Source organism: Coregonus clupeaformis, chromosome 37 (genome assembly GCF_020615455.1).
Source record: "Coregonus clupeaformis isolate EN_2021a chromosome 37, ASM2061545v1, whole genome shotgun sequence".
Lineage (NCBI taxonomy): Eukaryota > Metazoa > Chordata > Actinopteri > Salmoniformes > Salmonidae > Coregonus > Coregonus clupeaformis.
The window spans coordinates 32,510,224-32,529,328 of record NC_059228.1 but is presented as its reverse complement, the minus strand read 5'-3'; the positions used below and the strand labels follow the sequence as shown (position 1 = coordinate 32,529,328).

The 19,105-nt window shown below is 41.7% G+C and overlaps 1 protein-coding gene across 1 annotated transcript in view; it reads right to left on the bottom strand.

Moving 5' to 3' along the window:
* The window catches only part of abch1 (ATP-binding cassette, sub-family H, member 1), a gene marked incomplete at its 5' end in the record, with an annotated part of 48,925 nt that extends 32,954 nt beyond the window's left edge, over positions 1 to 15,971 (bottom strand). The window contains 2 exon segments of the mRNA XM_045211618.1: positions 6,871 to 7,025; positions 15,812 to 15,971. Coding sequence (XP_045067553.1) covers positions 6,871 to 7,025; positions 15,812 to 15,971 — 315 coding nt within the window.
* Between the last annotated feature and the right edge of the window lie 3,134 nt (positions 15,972 to 19,105).

Sequence of the window (19,105 nt, the reverse complement as noted above, 5' to 3'; positions counted from 1 at the left end):
CGCCCCACTAGGCACAACTACGAAAACATAACCAACAAAAAACGGGTCACAACTCCTGCAGCTCTGTCGCAAGCTGGGTATTTACATAGTCAATGGTAGGCTTTAAGGGGACTCCTATGGTAGGTACACCTATAGCTCATCTCTTGGCAGAGGTACTGTAGACTACTTTATCACTGACCTCAACCCAGAGTCTCTCAGAGCGTTCACAGTCAGCCCACTGACACCCCTATCAGATCACAGCAAAATCACAGTCTACTTGAACAGAGCAATACTCAATCATGAGGCATCAAAGCCAAAGGAACTGAATAATATTAAGATATGCTATAGATGGAAGGAAAGTAGTGTGGAAACCTATCAAAAAACAATTAGGCAACAACAAATTCAATCCCTTGTAGACAACTTCCTGGACAAAACATTTCACTGTAATAGTGAAGGTGTAAACTTGGCAGTAGAAAGCCTAAACAGTATATTTAACCTCTCAGCTTCCCTATTAAATCTAAAAATGTCAAACAGAAAACCAAACAAAATTAACAACAATGATAAATTTAAGAAACGGGTCGGACCAAGGTGCAGCGTGAAAGGCGTACATGTTTATTTAAATAATAAACACACGACACAGTAACCAAAATAACAAACTTAACCGTGACGGTCCAAAGGGCTAACACACAAGCCTAAACAGGAACACAACAAAATCCCACAACACAGGCAGGAAAACTGGCCAGGTTGGTTCCCAATCAGAGGCAGCTGTAGCTCGTTGTCTCTGATTGGGGACCATACTTAGGCAGCCTTTTAATAATAATAATAATATGCCATTTAGCAGACGCTTTTATCCAAAGCGACTTACAGTCATGCGTGCATACATTTTTTTTTTTTTTTTTTTTTTTTGTGTATGGGTGGTCCCGGGGATCGAACCCACTACCTTGGCGTTACAAGCGCCGTGCTCTACCAGCTGAGCTACAGAGGACCACACCCTTTTGGCACCAGTCAGTTGTGGGATCTTGTTCAGTTTGAGGTATGTTATTTGTCTACCTTGGACGTCACGTTTCGTTTGTTGTTTTGGTTGTGCGTTTATTCGTGAAATAAATATGAATGCATATCACGCTGCGGCTTGGTCCTTCTCGTTCATGAACGATCGTGACAATACCGCGTATTCACCCTGCACACCCTAATTGACAAACAAACAAAACAAAACAAAGGCAAAGTCTTCTCATACTTTATTGATTTCAAAAAAGCTTTTGACTCAATTTGGCATGAGGGTCTGCTATACAAATTGATGGAAAGTGGTGTTGGGGGAAAAACATACAACATTATAAAATCCATGTACACAAACAACAAGTGTGCGTAAAATATTGGCAAAAAAACACACTCATTTCGTTCCACAGGGCCGTGGGGTGAGACAGGGATGCAGCTTAAGCCCCACCCTCTTCAACAAATATATAAACAAATTGGCGAGGGCACTAGAACAGTCTGCAGCACCCGGCCTCACCCTACTAGAATCAGAAGTCAAATGTCTACTGTTTGCTGATGATCTGGTGCTTCTGTCCCCAACCAAGGAGGGCCTACAGCAGCACCTAGATCTTCTGCCCAATTCTGTCAGACATGGGCCCTGACAGTAAATCTGTTCAAGTAGACAACTCACCAACCAAGAATTCACAAAATGGGACAAACACCAAATTGAGAATCTGCATGCAGAATTCTGCAAAAATATTATTTGTGTACAACGTAAAACACCAAATAATGCATGCAGAGCAGAATTAGGCCGATACCCGCTAATGATCAAAATCCAGAAAAGAGCCGTTAAATTCTACAACCACCTAAAAGGAAGCGATTCCCAAACCTTCCATAACAAAGCCATCACCTACAGAGAGATGTACCTGGAGAAGAGTCCCCTAAGCAAGCTGGTCCTTGGGCTCTGTTCACAAACACAAACAGACTCCACCGAGCCCCAGGATAGCAACACAATTAGACCCAACCAAATCATGAGAAAACAAAAAGATGATTACTTGACACACAAAGAATTAACAAAATAAACTGAGCAAACTAGAATGCTATTTGGTCCGAAACAGAGAGTACACAGAGGCATAATACCTGACTATGTACAGACTCAGTGAGCATAGCCTTGCTATTGAGAAAGGCCGCTGTAGGCAGACCTGCTCTCAAGAGAAGACAGGCTATGTGCACACTGCCAACAAAATGAGGTGGAAACTGAGCTGCACTTCCTAACTTCCTGCCAAATGTATGACCATATTAGAGACATATTTCCCTCAGATTACACATATCCACAAAGAATTCAAAAACAAACCCAATTTTGATAAACTCCCATATCTACTGGGTGAAATACCACAGTGTGCCATCACAGCAGCAAGATTTGTGACCTGTTGCCACAAGAAAAGGGCAACCAGTGAAGAACAAACACCATTGTAAATACAATCCATATTTATTTATTTCCCCTTTTGTACTTTAACTATTTGCACATCGTTACAACACTGTATATAGACATAATATGAGGGAGAGAGGGAGAGAGGTGGACAAACAAACAGGGCATGTAGAGAAAGGGAGAGAGAGAAAGAGAGAGAGAGGGGGACAAACAAACAGGGCATGTAGAGAGAGAGAGAGAGAGTTGAACAGAAACAGGGCACAGACAGAGAGCGAGAGAGAGACAGAAACAGGGCAGGTAGAGAGCTCATCATACCTAGCCTATTTTCCACTTTCTGAAACTGAAAGGTAAATCGTTTCTGTTGCTTGGAAGTCCGTGAGCTTCGACTGAGGTAACTTGAATGTTTAGTATGCGTCTCAAACAGGGGCGGTGTGTTCAATAGGGCGATATGGGCGACGCACTGCCAAACGGGAAAAGGAAGGGATTTTTTTTCTAATCAATTATATCACGGCAACAGTAGTTATCAGTGTTGTAATCTAGACGTCTGATCTGCCACAGTGCCACTAAATGTCCAATCAGGCTAAAGTCGTGCTTCAAATGGCCCCCCCTTTTTGGGGCGATTTCAGTCAGGTTGAAAATCGCCCAGAAGTCTGTCATAGACTCCCATGTAAAATCTATTTTTTTCAAATATCAGAGCTTTCAATACAATCTCTATGGGTTTCTGAGGGCTTGCACTTACGCGCTTTCGTCATACGTAACATAACCATGAACGTAACTAAGAAAAGAGCGGGTAGCAGCGTGAGCGTCAATCAATTCACTACTACTATCAAAATGGCTAGGCTTCAGTGCAACTCGATTGTGTCTTTGAAAGAAGTTCCTTTTGTCGGCGAACAAATGAAGATAAATTGGCAACGAAACAATTAGGACCTCCCAGACCAAATTTAATAATTCAACAGGTTTCTACTAAAGGGGGGAAGTCCTACACCCGAGGATTTTCCAAAAATTGGTACGAACGAAAAACCTGGCTAGCAGGCTGCGATGTAGCTAATGCAGTCTTCTGCTACCCCCTGCTTACTCTTTCACCCTGAAGGCGGCACGGCAGACAGCACCGCTTGGACAGCGACTGGTGTGTAACGGACATGCACCATCTTTCAGGAAAGATTAAGAAACATGAGCTGTCAAAGACCCACATGGATAGCTGTTTGAGATTGTCTGCTTTGGGGAGAGTGAACATTCCCACTCAACTGGATGAGGGATACAGGCTAGCTGTCCGCCGCCACAACGATGAGGTTAGTGTTGATAATCACAAGTTTACTGGAGAACTGAAACTGACAAGGCTGACAAGATAGGACCCTTTTGTCCATTGTTATTGGATAGGAACAGAACTTATAACCAGCTCCTGACCTAAATAGATCTTAGCACAACATTTTACTCAACATATCATATTCCATATTCACTATAACAAATATATTTACTACGACATTAGCAAGAACCGCCACATCCTCAGCCGGCTAATCCAGTGTGTGAAGTTTTGCGGAGTGTTTGAGTTAGCTTGCGAGGCAAAGATGAAACTGAGGGCTCCACCAACCCTGGTAAGCCAACACTTTTGAGATCAGTCAATAAATGCTTCTGGTATTGACTTATATGCTGCCCCTGTCTTCATGTTGTTGCTGGACATATCTTTTTTAAATGTGTGTAGGTCACCTAAATCATCAGAAAAATTGCCCCCCCTGAGAATTTTTTTCAGGAGCCGCCACTGGTCTCAAATTTCCTAGATAGCACACTAGTTTTGAACTTGGCCCAGAGGGCTCTGGTCAAAAGTAGTGCACTATATTATAGGGAACAGGGTGCCATTTGAGACTCAGCCTTAGTGTTTATTCTACTACAGGGCAGCACTGGGTCCTTGTGAGGTACAAGGGGGGATGCCGAGAGCCGGAGGCCACACCAGTGTTTTCACACAGGTTCAAGGGCCAATTACACTATGACATTTTTGGTGAGTTAGTTAAGACACATTTCTCTGGAGGCCTTGCTTCTGTACAGTCATTCGGGCCAATATGGGAAGGATACTGGGACTGAAAGCTGTTGGTTCTGCTTTGTTTGACAGCCATATAAGATGCAACATTGTGAATCACATCAAATGCATTAATATAATGTATCACCTTGTGCGGTTGAATTGTGTTAATTAAATGGTCAAATAGAAGTTGAATACATTTTTATGATGATTATTAAATACATCAAATCAATAACACTGTAATACTATGGTTATATGCACCCCCACCAAAATGTATGGTAATTAGCCACCGTTGAGGAGGAGTTTTTATGGAAGTGAGGGAGCCTTCTTTTTGGCATTGACAGCTTGACATATGTCTGTTGCAAAACACCTACTTAGCATGTTTCAGACAGGGCGGGCTGACTCCACAGCATTTTGACAGAAGCCCGTGACACAAACAGAAACTCACTCAGAGGGAAACAGTTTCCTTCTCTTTCTATCTATCTTAGCCCTGGTTGTAGCCTACGTTGTCCCCAGATCCAAATGGGATATACTAGTGCAATAGTGTATAGGGAATAGGGTGCAATTGGGGACTCAGCCATAGTCTCTAGGCACAGGTCACATGGTTTTGTGGACATTATGTAATAATGGACCAATGCCAGTTAGAAGAGAGGGAGGCGATTGAGACCCACTGATGACTCCATTCCATCTTCATAATGAGTACATGGGTCACGGCTTCTGTATTTAACCTCTCCTCGTCATGGGCAAGGGGAAACTATCCACGGCAAATTAATGTGGACCATAACATCTTGCAGGTCGCATTCGCTCTTCACAGAGGTCCTGAGGGATGCATTTAAAATGTATTATATTTCCTTAACGTCAACATAAAAAAAATATATTCCTTTATCCATCGCTTTTTGAATTTGTTATGCACCCTGACTGTGTAGCTTCCGTTTCGATAACTGTTAGCAAGCTGGACAGAGTGAAGAGACTATAGATGACTGTTATCAAGCTGGACAGAGTGAAGAGACTATAAATGACTGTTATCAAGCTGGACAGAGTGAAGAGACTATAGATGACTGTTATCAAGCTGGACAGAGTGAAGAGACTATAGATGACTGTTATCAAGCTGGACAGAGTGAAGAGACTATAGATGACTGTTATCAAGCTGGACAGAGTGAAGAGACTATAGATGACTGTTATCACGCTGGACAGAGTGAAGAGACTATAGATGACTGTTATCACGCTGGATAGAGTGAAGAGACTATAAATGACTGTTATCACGCTGGATAGAGTGAAGAGACTATAGATGACTGTTATCAAGCTGGACAGAGTGAAGAGACTATAGATGACTGTTATCAAGCTGGACAGAGTGAAGAGACTATAGATGACTGTTATCACGCTGGACAGAGTGAAGAGACTATAGATGACTGTTATCAAGCTGGACAGAGTGAAGAGACTATAGATGACTGTTATCAAGCTGGACAGAGTGAAGAGACTATAGATGACTGTTATCAAGCTGGACAGAGTGAAGAGACTATAGATGACTGTTATCAAGCTGGACAGAGTGAAGAGACTATAGATGACTGTTATCAAGCTGGACAGAGTGAAGAGACTATAGATGACTGTTATCAAGCTGGACAGAGTGAAGAGACTATAGATGACTGTTATCAAGCTGGACAGAGTGAAGAGACTATAGATGACTGTTATCAAGCTGGACAGAGTGTAGAGACTATAGATGACTGTTATCAAGCTGAACAGAGTGAAGAGACTATAGATGACTGTTATCAAGCTGGACAGAGTGAAGAGACTATAGATGACTGTTATCAAGCTGGACAGAGTGAAGAGACTATAGATGACTGTTATCAAGCTGGACAGAGTGAAGAGACTATAGATGACTGTTATCAAGCTGGACAGAGTGAAGAGACTATAGATGACTGTTATCAAGCTGGACAGAGTGAAGAGACTATAGATGACTGTTATCAAGCTGGACAGAGTGAAGAGACTATAGATGACTGTTATCAAGCTGGACAGAGTGAAGAGACTATAAATGACTGTTATCAAGCTGGACAGAGTGAAGAGACTATAGATGACTGTTATCACGCTGGATAGAGTGAAGAGACTATAAATGACTGTTATCACGCTGGATAGAGTGAAGAGACTATAAATGACTGTTATCACACTGGATAGAGTGAAGAGACTATCAATGACTGTTATCAAGCTGGACAGAGTGAAGAGACTATAGATGACTGTTATCACGCTGGAAAGAGCGAAGAGACTATAAATGACAGTTATCAAGCTGGACAGAGCGAAGAGATTGTAAATGTAGGTCCATTATCATTTCTACATAGTTCATTTTTGTTATTTAAAATGTCTATTGAGATTGTTTTCCCCCTAATAAAAAAATAATAATTTACAATAAAATTAATTCTAACCAGATTTAAGCTGGATTTAATGAGCTCGCAGGCCATATGCTGGACACCCCTGTGTACGGTTGTGTTACCTGAGATTTCGGACCAGTTTGCTCTTCTGAGGTAGGTCCAGGAAGTCCACCAGGAAGTTCATGCGTGCCTGAGTGTCCTTAGATGACAGGCCGTGGATCCGTCCGAAGAACGTCAGGGTGTCACTGATGGTAAACTCGTTGTACAACGCCAGGTCCTAAAGAGGAACACAATGTTATGTCACAGTATGTGTTGTGTTGATATCAAATCAAACTTTATTTATATAGCACATTTCTTACAGACGATGCAGAGGATACATTTCAAAGTGCTTAACAAATAACAGAATACAAAGGTGAGAAAGACAAAAAACACTAAAGGTTTTCTATACAAATGTAAAATGAAAATAGACAATAATTTTTTTTAGAGACAAACACAAATTGTGGGTTGTTCTCCAGTACGTTATGTTAACATATCATCATGTTGTCATGGTAATTATAGTCACATGCCGATACACTTAGATAGCGCCTAAAGGTTAGGAGTCGATTTGGAACTGAGGTGCATTTGTGCACGTGTCAAATCAAATCAAATTTTATTTGTGTCACATGCTTCGGAAACAACAGGTGTAGACTAACAGTGAAATACTTACATACGGGCCCTTCCCAACAACGCAGAGAGAAACATTTAGAAATAATAACACGAGGAATAAATACACAATGAGTAACGGTAACTTGGCTATATACACGGGGTACCAGTACCAAGTCGATGTGCAGGGGTATGAGGTAATTGAGGTAGATATGCACATATACAGTTGAAGTCAGAAGATTACATACACTTAGGTTGGAGTCATTAAAACTTGTTTTTCAACTACTCCACAAATTTCTTGTTAACAAACTATAGTTTTGTCAAGTCGGTTAGGACATCTACTTTGTGCATGACACAAGTAATTTTTCCAACAATTGTTTACAGACAGATTATTTCACTTATAATTCACTGTATCACAATTCCAGTGGGTCAGAAGTTTACATACACTAAGTTGACTGTGCCTTTAAACAGCTTGGAAAATTCCAGAAAATGATGTCATGGCTTTAGAAGCTTATGATAGGCTAATTGACATCATTTGAGTCAATTGGAGGTGTACCTGTGGATGTATTTCAAGGCCTACCTTCAAACTCAGTGCCTCTTTGCTTGACATCATGGGAAAATCAAAAGAAATCAGCCAAGACCTCAGAAAAAACATTGTAGACCTCCACAAGTCTGGTTCATCCTTGGGAGCAATTTCCAAACGCCTGAAGGTACCACGTTCATCTGTACAAACAATAGTACGCAAGTATAAACACCATGGGACCACGCAGCTGTCATACCACTCAGGAAGGAGATGCGTTCTGTCTCCTAGAGATGAACGTACTTTGGTGCGAAAAGTGCAAATCAATCCCAGAACAACAGCAAAGGACCTTGTGAAGATGCTGGAGGAAACAGGTACAAAAGTATCTATATCCACAGTAAAACGAGTCCTATATCGACATAACCCGAAAGTCCGCTCAGCAAGGAAGAAGCCACTGCTCCAAAACAGCCATAAAAAAGCCAGACTACAGTTTGCAACTGCACATGGGGACAAAGATCATACTTTTTGGAGAAATGTCCTCTGGTCTGATGAAACAAAAATAGAACTGTTTGGCCTTAATGACCATCGTTATGTTTGGAAAAGGGGGTTGCTTGCAAGTCGAAGAACACCAACCCAACCATGAAGCACGTGGGTGGCAGCATCATGCTGTGGGGGTGCTTTGCTGCAGGAGGGACTGGTGCACTTCACAAAATAGATGGCATCATGAGGAAGAAAATTATGTGGATATATTGAAGCAACATCTCAAGACATCAGTCGGGAAGTTAAAGCTTGGTTGCAAATGGTTCTTCCAAATGTACAATGACCCCAAGCATACTTCCAAAGTTGTGGCAAAATGGCTTAAGGACAACAAAGTCAAGGTATTGGAGTGGCCATCACAAAGCCCTGACCTCAATCCTATAGAAATTTGTGGACAGAACTGAAAAAGTGTGTGCGAGTAAGGAGGCCTACAAACCTGACTCAGTTACACCAGCTCTGTCAGGAGGAATGGGCCAAAATTCACCTAATATATTGTGGGAAGCTTGTGGAAGGCTACCCAAAACGTTTGACCCAAGTTAAACAATTTAAAGGCAATGCTACCAAATACTAATTGAGTGTATGTAAACTTCTGACCCACTGGGAATGTGATGAAATAAATAAAAGCTGAAATAAATCATTCTCTCTACTATTATTCTGACATTTCACATTCTTAAAATAAAGTGGTGATCCTAACTGACCTAAGACAGGGAATTTGTATTAGGATTAAATGTCAGGAATTGTGAAAAACTGAGTTTAAATGTATTTGGCTAAGGTGTATGTAAACTTCCAACTTCAACTGTAAGTAGGGATAAAGTGACTAGGCAGCGAGATAGATAATAGACAGTAACAGCAGTGTGTGATGAGTCAAAAAGGGTCAATGCAGATAGTCCCTTTAGCTATTTGGTTAACTATTTAACTAACTAGCAGTCTTATGGCTTGGGGGTAGAAGCTGTTCAGGGTCCTGTTTGTTCCAGACTTGGTGCATCGGTACTGCTTGCCGTGAGGTAGCAGAGAGAACAGTCTATGACTAGGGTGGCTGGAGTCTTTGATAATTTTTAGGGTCTTCTACTAAAAAACGCCTGGCATAGAGGTCCTGGATGGCAGGGAGCTCTACCCCCGTGATGTACTGGGCCGTATGCACTACCCTCTGTAGTTCCTTGGGGTCAGAGGCCAAGCAGTTGCCATACCAAGTGATGATGCAGCAAGTCACAATGCTCTCAATGCTGTACAGCTTTTTGAGGATCTGAGGGCCCATGCTAAATAGCTGTAGAGCTTTTAGAGCAGGGGTGTCAAACGTACGGCCCGCGGGCCGGATCAGGCCCGCAAACGGGTTTAATCCGGTCTGCGAGATGATGTAAAAAAATAAATGAAATAAAAAAGTTTTTTTATTTTTTATATTTTTTTAAGTATAAAAATGCGCTGCAATTTTTCAATAAAATAAACTGCTGTTCCAATTGCGTCCACTGGATGGCGCAATAGCAATTGTGTTAAGCAAGCAAACTGTTTATACCGGGGCAGAGCAAGTAGGTCAAGCACGTGCAGCCAATGAGCTACTTTGTTTTGCCCGCGATATTTATTACGGCTTCTACTTTTAACATTATGTGCTTTGGCACCCTCATTGCCCCAATATGTCTCTGTCAAAAAAGAGAAAAGTGGACGCAGAGTGCAGAGTGTTCCAAGAAAAATGGTCATCCTATTTAATCACGGAATTGAATGGGAAAGCTGTATGTTTGGTGTGTTCAGAGCATGTTGCAGTGCTGAAAGAATATAACCTTCGTCGCCACTATGTGAGTCTTCATGCCGACAAATATGACAACTTTCAAGGACAGCGGAGATGAGAGAAGGTGAATGAACTGTTGGCGGGTCTGAAGAAACAGCAGTCTGTGTTTACTCACAGCCGAGACATCAGTGACGCTGCAGTGAAAGCTAGCTACCTCATTGCTAATGAAATCGCAGTGGCTTCAAAACCATTTAGTGAGGGTGAATTTGTAAAAACATGCATGATGAAGGCAGCGGAGATTGTGTGCCCTGAAAAGTGGCAGGCTTTTGCAAATATCAGCCTGACAAGAAACACAGTTGCAGACAGGATTTCCGATCTTTCAGTGGATTTGGACAGCCAGTTGAAGCAAAAAGTAAAGTCATTTATTGCGTTTTCGGTTGCAATTGACATTACAGATGTTGCACAACTGGCCATTTTTTCATCCGCGGAGTTGATGACACATTGACCGTCACCGAGGAGTTCGTGGAGTTCGTGCCGATGACAGATACAACGACAGCAGCTGATATTTTTACCAGCACTCGTCGGGCGCGTGGACAGGGTCGGAGTGGACTGGTCCCGCGCTGTCAGCCTGGCTACAGATGGTGCGCCCTCAATGATCGGGAAAAAAGCAGGCGTTGTGACAAAGTTCAGAGAGAAAGTGCAATCTGCAAATGGAGGACGTGATTTTTTGACTTTTCACTGTATTTTGCACCAGGAGGCTTTGTGTTGCAAGTCATTAAAGATGGATAACGTCATGAAGGTGGTCATCCAAACTGTTAATTTCATCCGATCCAGAAGCCTGAATCACCGTCAGTTTGACAGCCTTCTCAGAGAGAAAGACCACATCTATGGCCTGCCATACCACACTGAGGTAAGATGGTTAAGCCGAGGTGCTGTGCTGAGGCGTTTCTTTGATTTACGAGAAGAAATTGAACAGTTCATGGAAGAAAAGGGCAAACCAGTGTTAGAATTTCATTCCGCAGAATGGATGCAGGACCTTGCATTTATGGTTGATGTTACAGAGTACCTGAATAACTTGAACAAATAGCTGCAAGGGCGCAACAAAGTTGTCACGCAGTATTATGACAGCATACGTTCTTTCAAATTGAAGCTGTCATTGTGGGAGACGCAACTTGCCGGTGGTGATGCAGCTCACTTCCCCTGTCTGAAAAATGTGTGTGCGACCCAACATGTGGCAGACATGAAGCGGTTCAAAGATAAAATTACGGGACTGTTACGGGAGTTTGAGCAACGCTTTCAGATTTATGTTTATATGTTTTTATGTTGATGTGCTATTGTTTTTAATTGATTTTATTGTATTTGTATATTTAACCTATTCTTGACTCTGTGGTTCTTGCACTTGTTTGGGGAACAGGATTTCATTATTTTTATCTACATTTCTGCCTGAGAAATGACACCCTGATATAGTTCTGTGATCTGTGAAACAGTTCTGTTAATCACTGAGGCATTGTGTGTTTGTGTGTTCTTTTTCTTTAGAATTTTCAAATAAACTTGACGTGTTTTATGATTAATAGTGATGTTGTGCTTGTACTATTTTGGACACACTGTCCTCAGTCTCCAGCTTTATGTTGTATGATGATCGTATTAAAACAAAGAAAACAATCTGAAGTTGTTGTTTTTAAGTTATATATACCATGATTTTTCCGGTCCGGCCCACTTGGGAATAGATTTTCCTCCATGTGGCCCCTGAGCTAAAATGAGTTTGACACCCCTGTTTTAGAGGACTGAGGGCCCATGCTAAATACAGTGGGGGAAAAAAGTATTTAGTCAGCCACCAATTGTGCAAGTTCTCCCACTTAAAAAGATGAGAGACACCTGTAATTTTCATCATAGGTACACGTCAACTATGACAGACAAAATGAGAAAAAAAAATCCAGAAAATCACATTGTAGGATTTTTTATGAATTTATTTGCAAATTATGGTGGAAAATAAGTATTTGGTCACCTACAAACAAGCAAGATTTCTGGCTCTCACAGACCTGTAACTTCTTCTTTAAGAGGCTCCTCTGTCCTCCACTGCTACCTGTATTAATGGCACCTGTTTGAACTTGTTATCAGTATAAAAGACACCTGTCCACAACCTCAAACAGTCACACTCCAAACTCCACTATGGCCAAGACCAAAGAGCTGTCAAAGGACACCAGAAACAAAATTGTAGACCTGCACCAGGCTGGGAAGACTGAATCTGCAATAGGTAAGCAGCTTGGTTTGAAGAAAACAACTGTGGGAGCAATTATTAGGAAATGGAAGACATACAAGACCACTGATAATCTCCCTCGATCTGGGGCTCCCACGCAAGATCTCACCCGTGGGGTCAAAATGATCACAAGAACGGTGAGCAAAAATCCCAGAACCACACGGGGGACCTAGTGAATGACCTGCAGAGAGCTGGGACCAAAGTAACAAAGCCTACCATCAGTAACACACTACGCCGCCAGGGACTCAAATCCTGCAGTGCACGACGAGTCCCCCTGCTTAAGCCAGTACATGTCCAGGCCCGTCTGAAGTTTGCTAGAGTGCATTTGGATGATCCAGAAGAGGATTGGGGAGAATGTCATATGGTCAGATGAAACCAAAATATAACTTTTTGGTAAAAACTCAACTACGTCGTGTTTGGAGGACAAAGAATGCTGAGTTGCATCCAAAGAACACCATACCTACTGTGAAGCATGGGGGTGGAAACATCATGCTTTGGGGCTGTTTTTCTGCAAAGGGACCAGGACGACTGATCCGTGTAAAGGAAATAATGAATGGGGCCATGTATCGTGAGATTTTGAGTGAAAACCTCCTTCCATCAGCAAGGGCATTGAAGATGAAACGTGGCTGGGTCTTTCAGCATGGCAATAATCCCAAACACACCGCCCGGGCAACGAAGGAGTGGCTTCGTAAGAAGCATTTCAAGGTCCTGGAGCGGCCTAGCCAGTCTCCAGATCTCAACCCCATAGAAAATCTTTGGAGGGAGTTGAAAGTCCGTGTTGCCCAGCGACAGCCCCAAAACATCACTGCTCTAGAGGAGATCTGCATGGAGGAATGGGCCAAAATACCAGCAACAGTGTGTGTAAACCTTGTGAAGACTTACAGAAAACGTTTGACCTGTGTCATTGCCAACAAAGGGTATATAACAAAGTATTGAGAAACTTTTTGTTATTGACCAAATACTTATTTTCCACCATAATTTGCAAATAAATTCATAAAAAAATCCTACAATGTGATTTTCTGGATTTTTTTCTCATTTTGTCTGTCATAGTTGACGTGTACCTATGATGAAAATTACAGGCCTCTCTCATCTTTTTAAGTGGGAGAACTTGCACAATTGGTGGCTGACTAAATACTTTTTTCCCCCACTGTATTTTCAGCCTCCTGAGGGGGAAGAGGAGTTGTCGTGCCTTCTTCACGACTGTGTTGGTGTGTGTGGACCATGTTAATTCCTTAGTGATGTGGACACTGAGGAACTTGAAGCTTTCGACCAGCTCCACTACAACCCCGTCGATGTGGATGGGAGCGTGCTCGGCGTTCCGTTTCCTGTAGTCCATTATCAGCTCCTTTGTCTTGTTGACGTCATTGGTGATCAGGCCAACCACCGTTGTGTCGTCAGCAAACTTAATGATGGTCTTGGAGTCGTGCGCGGCCACGCAGTCGTGGGTGAACAGGAAGTACATGAGGGGACTGAGCACGCACCTCTGAGGGGCCCCCGTGTTGAGGGTCAGTGTGGCGGATGTGTTGTTGCCTACCCTCACCACCTGGGGGCGGACTGTCAGGAAGTCTAGGATCCAGTTGCAGAGGGAGGTGTTTAGTCCCAGGATCCTTAGTTTAGTGATGAGCTTGGAGGGCACTATGGTGTTGAACGCTGAGCTGTAGTCAATGAATAGCATTCTTACATAGGTGTTCCTCTTGTCCAGGTGGGAGAGGGCAGTGTGGAGTGCGATAGAGATTGCGTCATCTGTGGATCTGTTTACATGTGGTATGTAGTGTTCCTATAAGGTAACAGTTTACCTGTGGTATGTAGTGTTCCTATAAGGTAACAGTTTACCTGTGGTATGTAGTGTTCCTATAAGGTAACAGTTTACCTGTGGTATGTAGTGTTCCTATAAGGTAACAGTTTACCTGTGGTATGTAGTGTTCCTATAAGGTAACAGTTTACCTGTGGTATGTAGTGTTCCCATAAGGTAACAGTTTACCTGTGGTATGTAGTGTTCCTATAAGGTAACAGTTTACCTGTGGTATGTAGTGTTCCTATAAGGTAACAGTTTACCTGTGGTATGTAGTGTTCCTATAAGGTAACAGTTTACCTGTGGTATGTAGTGTTCCTATAAGGTAACAGTTTACCTGTGGTATGTAGTGTTCCTATAAGGTAACAGTTTACCTGTGGTATGTAGTGTTCCTATAAGGTAACAGTTTACCTGTGGTATGTAGTGTTCCTATAAGGTAACAGTTTACCTGTGGTATGTAGTGTTCCTATAAGGTAACAGTTTACCTGTGGTATGTAGTGTTCCTATAAGGTAACAGTTTACCTGTGGTATGTAGTGTTCCTATAAGGTAACAGTTTACCTGTGGTATGTAGTGTTCCTATAAGGTAACAGTTTACCTGTGGTATGTAGTGTTCCTATAAGGTAACAGTTTACCTGTGGTATGTAGTGTTCCCATAAGGTAACAGTTTACCTGTGGTATGTAGTGTTCCTATAAGGTAACAGTTTACCTGTGGTATGTAGTGTTCCTATAAGGTAACAGTTTACCTGTGGTATGTAGTGTTCCCATAAGGTAACAGTTTACCTGTGGTATGTAGTGTTCCTATAAGGTAACAGTTTACCTGTGGTATGTAGTGTTCCTATAAGGTAACAGTTTACCTGTGGTATGTAGTGTTCCTATAAGGTAACAGTTTACCTGTGGTATGTAGTGTTCCTATAAGGTAACAGTTTACCTGTGGTATGTAGTGTTCCTATAAGGTAACAGTTTACCTGTGGTATGTAGTGTTCCTATAAGGTAACAGTTTACCTGTGGTATGTAGTGTTCCTATAAGGTAACAGTTTACCTGTGGTATGTAGTGTTCCTATAAGGTAACAGTTTACCTGTGGTATGTAGTGTTCCTATAAGGTAACAGTTTACCTGTGGTATGTAGTGTTCCTATAAGGTAACAGTTTACCTGTGGTATGTAGTGTTCCTATAAGGTAACAGTTTACCTGTGGTATGTAGTGTTTCTATAAGGTAACAGTTTACCTGTGGTATGTAGTGTTCCTATAAGGTAACAGTTTACCTGTGGCATGTAGTGTTCCTATAAGGTAACAGTTTACCTGTGGCATGTAGTGTTCCTATAAGGTAACAGTTTACCTGTGGTATGTAGTGTTCCTATAAGGTAACAGTTTACCTGTGGTATGTAGTGTTCCTATAAGGTAACAGTTTACCTGTGGTATGTAGTGTTCCTATAAGGTAACAGTTTACCTGTGGTATGTAGTGTTCCTATAAGGTAACAGTTTACCTGTGGTATGTAGTGTTCCTATAAGGTGACAGTTTACCTGTGGTATGTAGTGTTCCCATAAGGTAACAGTTTACCTGTGGTATGTAGTGTTCCTATAAGGTAACAGTTTACCTGTGGCATGTACCCCACCATCCTCCCAGGGACCTGGTGACCAGGAAATGCTGGTGGCTTCCCCAACACGCTGATGTGCCCTCGGGAGATCTTCAGTGTTCCCACAATGCATTTCAACAGTGTGGTCTTCCCACACCCACTCGGACCCAGCAGGCCGTAGCTGCAAGATAACAGGAAGAACATTTGGGGTAAAATAAATGCACATAAGCATACATATTGCTACAGTATGATAGTATGCTATGATAGTATAGTATGATAGTATAGTATGATAGTAGAGTATGAGAGTATAGTATATGATAGTATAGTATAGTATGATATGATAGTATGATAGTATAGTATATGATAGTATGATAGTATAGTATGATAGTATAGTATAGTATGATAGTATAGCATGATAGTATAGTATAGCATGATAGTATAGTATAATAGTATAGTATTGTATGATAGTATAGTATGATAGTATAGTATGATAGTATTATAGTATGATAGTATAGTATGATAGTATAGTATGATATGATAGTATGATGGTATAGTATGATATAATGATAGTATTGATATCTGTATTACTCAGTATTGTCTGAATCTTAAATCGCATAAAGCTTCCAATGACATCAATGCATGATTCACGTGGAAATCCAAGTTAAACGTAATTTATATATGCAAGAACCCAATTACATTGTCTACTTCATGTAAGGTATAGAGCAGGGGTATTAAACTCTTACCCTACGAGGTCCGGGAATGTCACGCCCTGGCTCTGGGGACTCTGAAATGTTGAACCAGGGTGTGGATTTCCTATGTTTAGTTTCTGAGTGGCTTCCTGTTGTGTTTTCTGTTTTTGAGTTTTTCTTGTTCTAGATCATATAGATCTATGTTGGTCAGGTAGTTTTCCCAATCTGAACCTTTATTTGCTCGTTGTCTCTGATTAGAGTCCATACTTGAGTGAAACTGTTTTCAGCTATTCTTTGTGGGATCTTGTTTTAAGATTTGGTTTGTGTTTATACTTGACCTCCCATTATCGTTTTGACGTTCATTGGCAGTCATTCTAAATAAATGGCATATGTTCACCTTCAACGCTGCAGGTCGTTATTCATCATGTGTCAACGATCGTGACCGCCAAACCTGCTGGTTTTCTGTTTTACCTGATAATTAATTGCACCGACCTGGTGTCCCAGGTCTAAATGAGTCCCTAATTAGAGGAGAACAATTAAAAAATGCAGTGGAACTGGCTTGGAGGCCCAGAGTTGAGTTTGAAGGTATAGAGTATCATTAGGTTTTAAGCAGAGTGTGAATTATACTGTGACATATCGGGGGGAGAAATACAACACAGAATAACAGTACTGCACTGTAAAAAGAAAAATAGGTTGATTCAACATACTTTTGTAAGGCTGCAAGAGGATTGTGAGTTTGCTCAACATTTTGGCATATTGGCTGACCCTACAGAAATTCTCAAGTTGAATTGTATGTTCACTAAACTTTAAATTTTAGGTTCAGTAAACATACAATTCAATCTGAGAATGTATTCTACCTTATTTGCATATTTCCCAGTGTGCCTTGCCTTTTCCAGTGAATTCTAGTTACCACCCATGACTGTATTTGTTAGTGACAGAGACATGGTTGTCGAATGGCTTTCATTCCTGTTTCAATGGCTTTCATTCCTGTAGCATTCACCAAGTGACTGTCTAAGTGAATATGTTATCTTTGTAATTCTACTTTTTATGACCATACATCATAAGGCCTTTCAATGAGGGCCAAGTTACACCCTAACACAGTTGTCTGAAACTCCTGGTTTACATGCCACATCAAGCCTGTAAATCATATTATCCTGGCTTGAAAAGTGATGTGTAATTCCTATTGGAATCCAGCCAATGTAAGGATATCCAACAACTGGAACTTTTAATTAACCGCAACCTGCACTGAGGATGACTGCTGGGGTAGGGAAGATTGATTATTGAGACTACCTGAATCATCTTAACAGGAACAACCATCTCAGTATTGGGTGCAATAAGTCCAACTACTAACAGATTGGATTAGTTTAGAAAAATGTATTATGCTATTTATGTTTGTGTAGCATAAGACTAATCAACCAATCAATGTATGCTACATAAAAAACAGGTATTGAAACAATCAATTCTGAAAATCAACCTGCAAGAGCATGGTGGGAAATATTGTAATGATGGGTGTGGTTTTGAGCAAACATGAATTTCTAATTTTACTAAACAAGCTTGTTCAAATGCAACTCACCCTCGAGCAGAGTTCAGTAAACAAACTTTACCACATTAGCTCAACTCTTTGTTCTTTTGAAGTCCACTCAACTCACAGAATAACGCTGATTAAGCAGTTGGTTAAGTTGGCTTTGTGTGTGTGTGTGTGTGAGAGAGAGAGAGAGGGAGGACAGAGAGAAAGAAAAGGAAGAGAAATAAAGAGAGACAAAAACAGAGAGAGGAGAGAGAGAAAGAGAAAGAGAAAGAGAAAGAGAAAGAAAGAGATAAATAAATAAAAAGTGTTTCAACACCAACGAGAGGCTCTTCATTAAATACTGTAGCTATTTATTTTATTGGGTTTTCTTTGACATTTTCTTCCTCTATTTCTTCTATTATTCTCTTTCTACTCCTCCTTCTCTGAGTGTTTACCACCCTGTCTCCCTACTCCTCCTCTCTGAGTGTTTACCACCCTGTCTCCCTACTCCTCCTTCTCTGAGTGTTTACCACCTGTCTCCTACTCCTCCTTCTCCTGAGTGTTTTCTGCCTCTGTCTCCCTACTCCTCTATTCTCTGAGTGTTTACCACCCTGTCTCCCTACTCCTCCTTCTCCCCAGTGTTTACCACCCCTGTCTCCTACTCCTCCTTCTCTGAGTGTTACACCTCCCTGTCTCCCTCCCCCTCCTTCTGGTGTTTACCACCCTGTCTCCTACTTTCCCTCCCTTCTGTGTCCTGTCTCCCTACTCTGAGTGTTTACCACCCTGTCTCCTACTCCTCCTTCTCTGAGTGTTTACCACACCTATCTCCCTCTTTCCTCCTTCTCTGAGTGCTTCACCTCCTGTGCCTATACTCCTTCTCAGGTGTTTGCCCTGTCTCCTACTCATCTCTGGTGTTTACCACCCCTGTCTCCTACTCCTCTGAGTGTTTGCACCACCCTGTCTCCCTGCTCTGTCCTCTGGTGTTTACCCCTGTCTCCCTACTCTACTATTCTCTGTGTGTTTACCACCTGTCCCTACTCCTACTCACTCTGAGTGTTCACCTGTCTCCCTACTCCCTCCCTCTAGTGTTTACCACCCTGTCTCCCTACACTCCTCCTT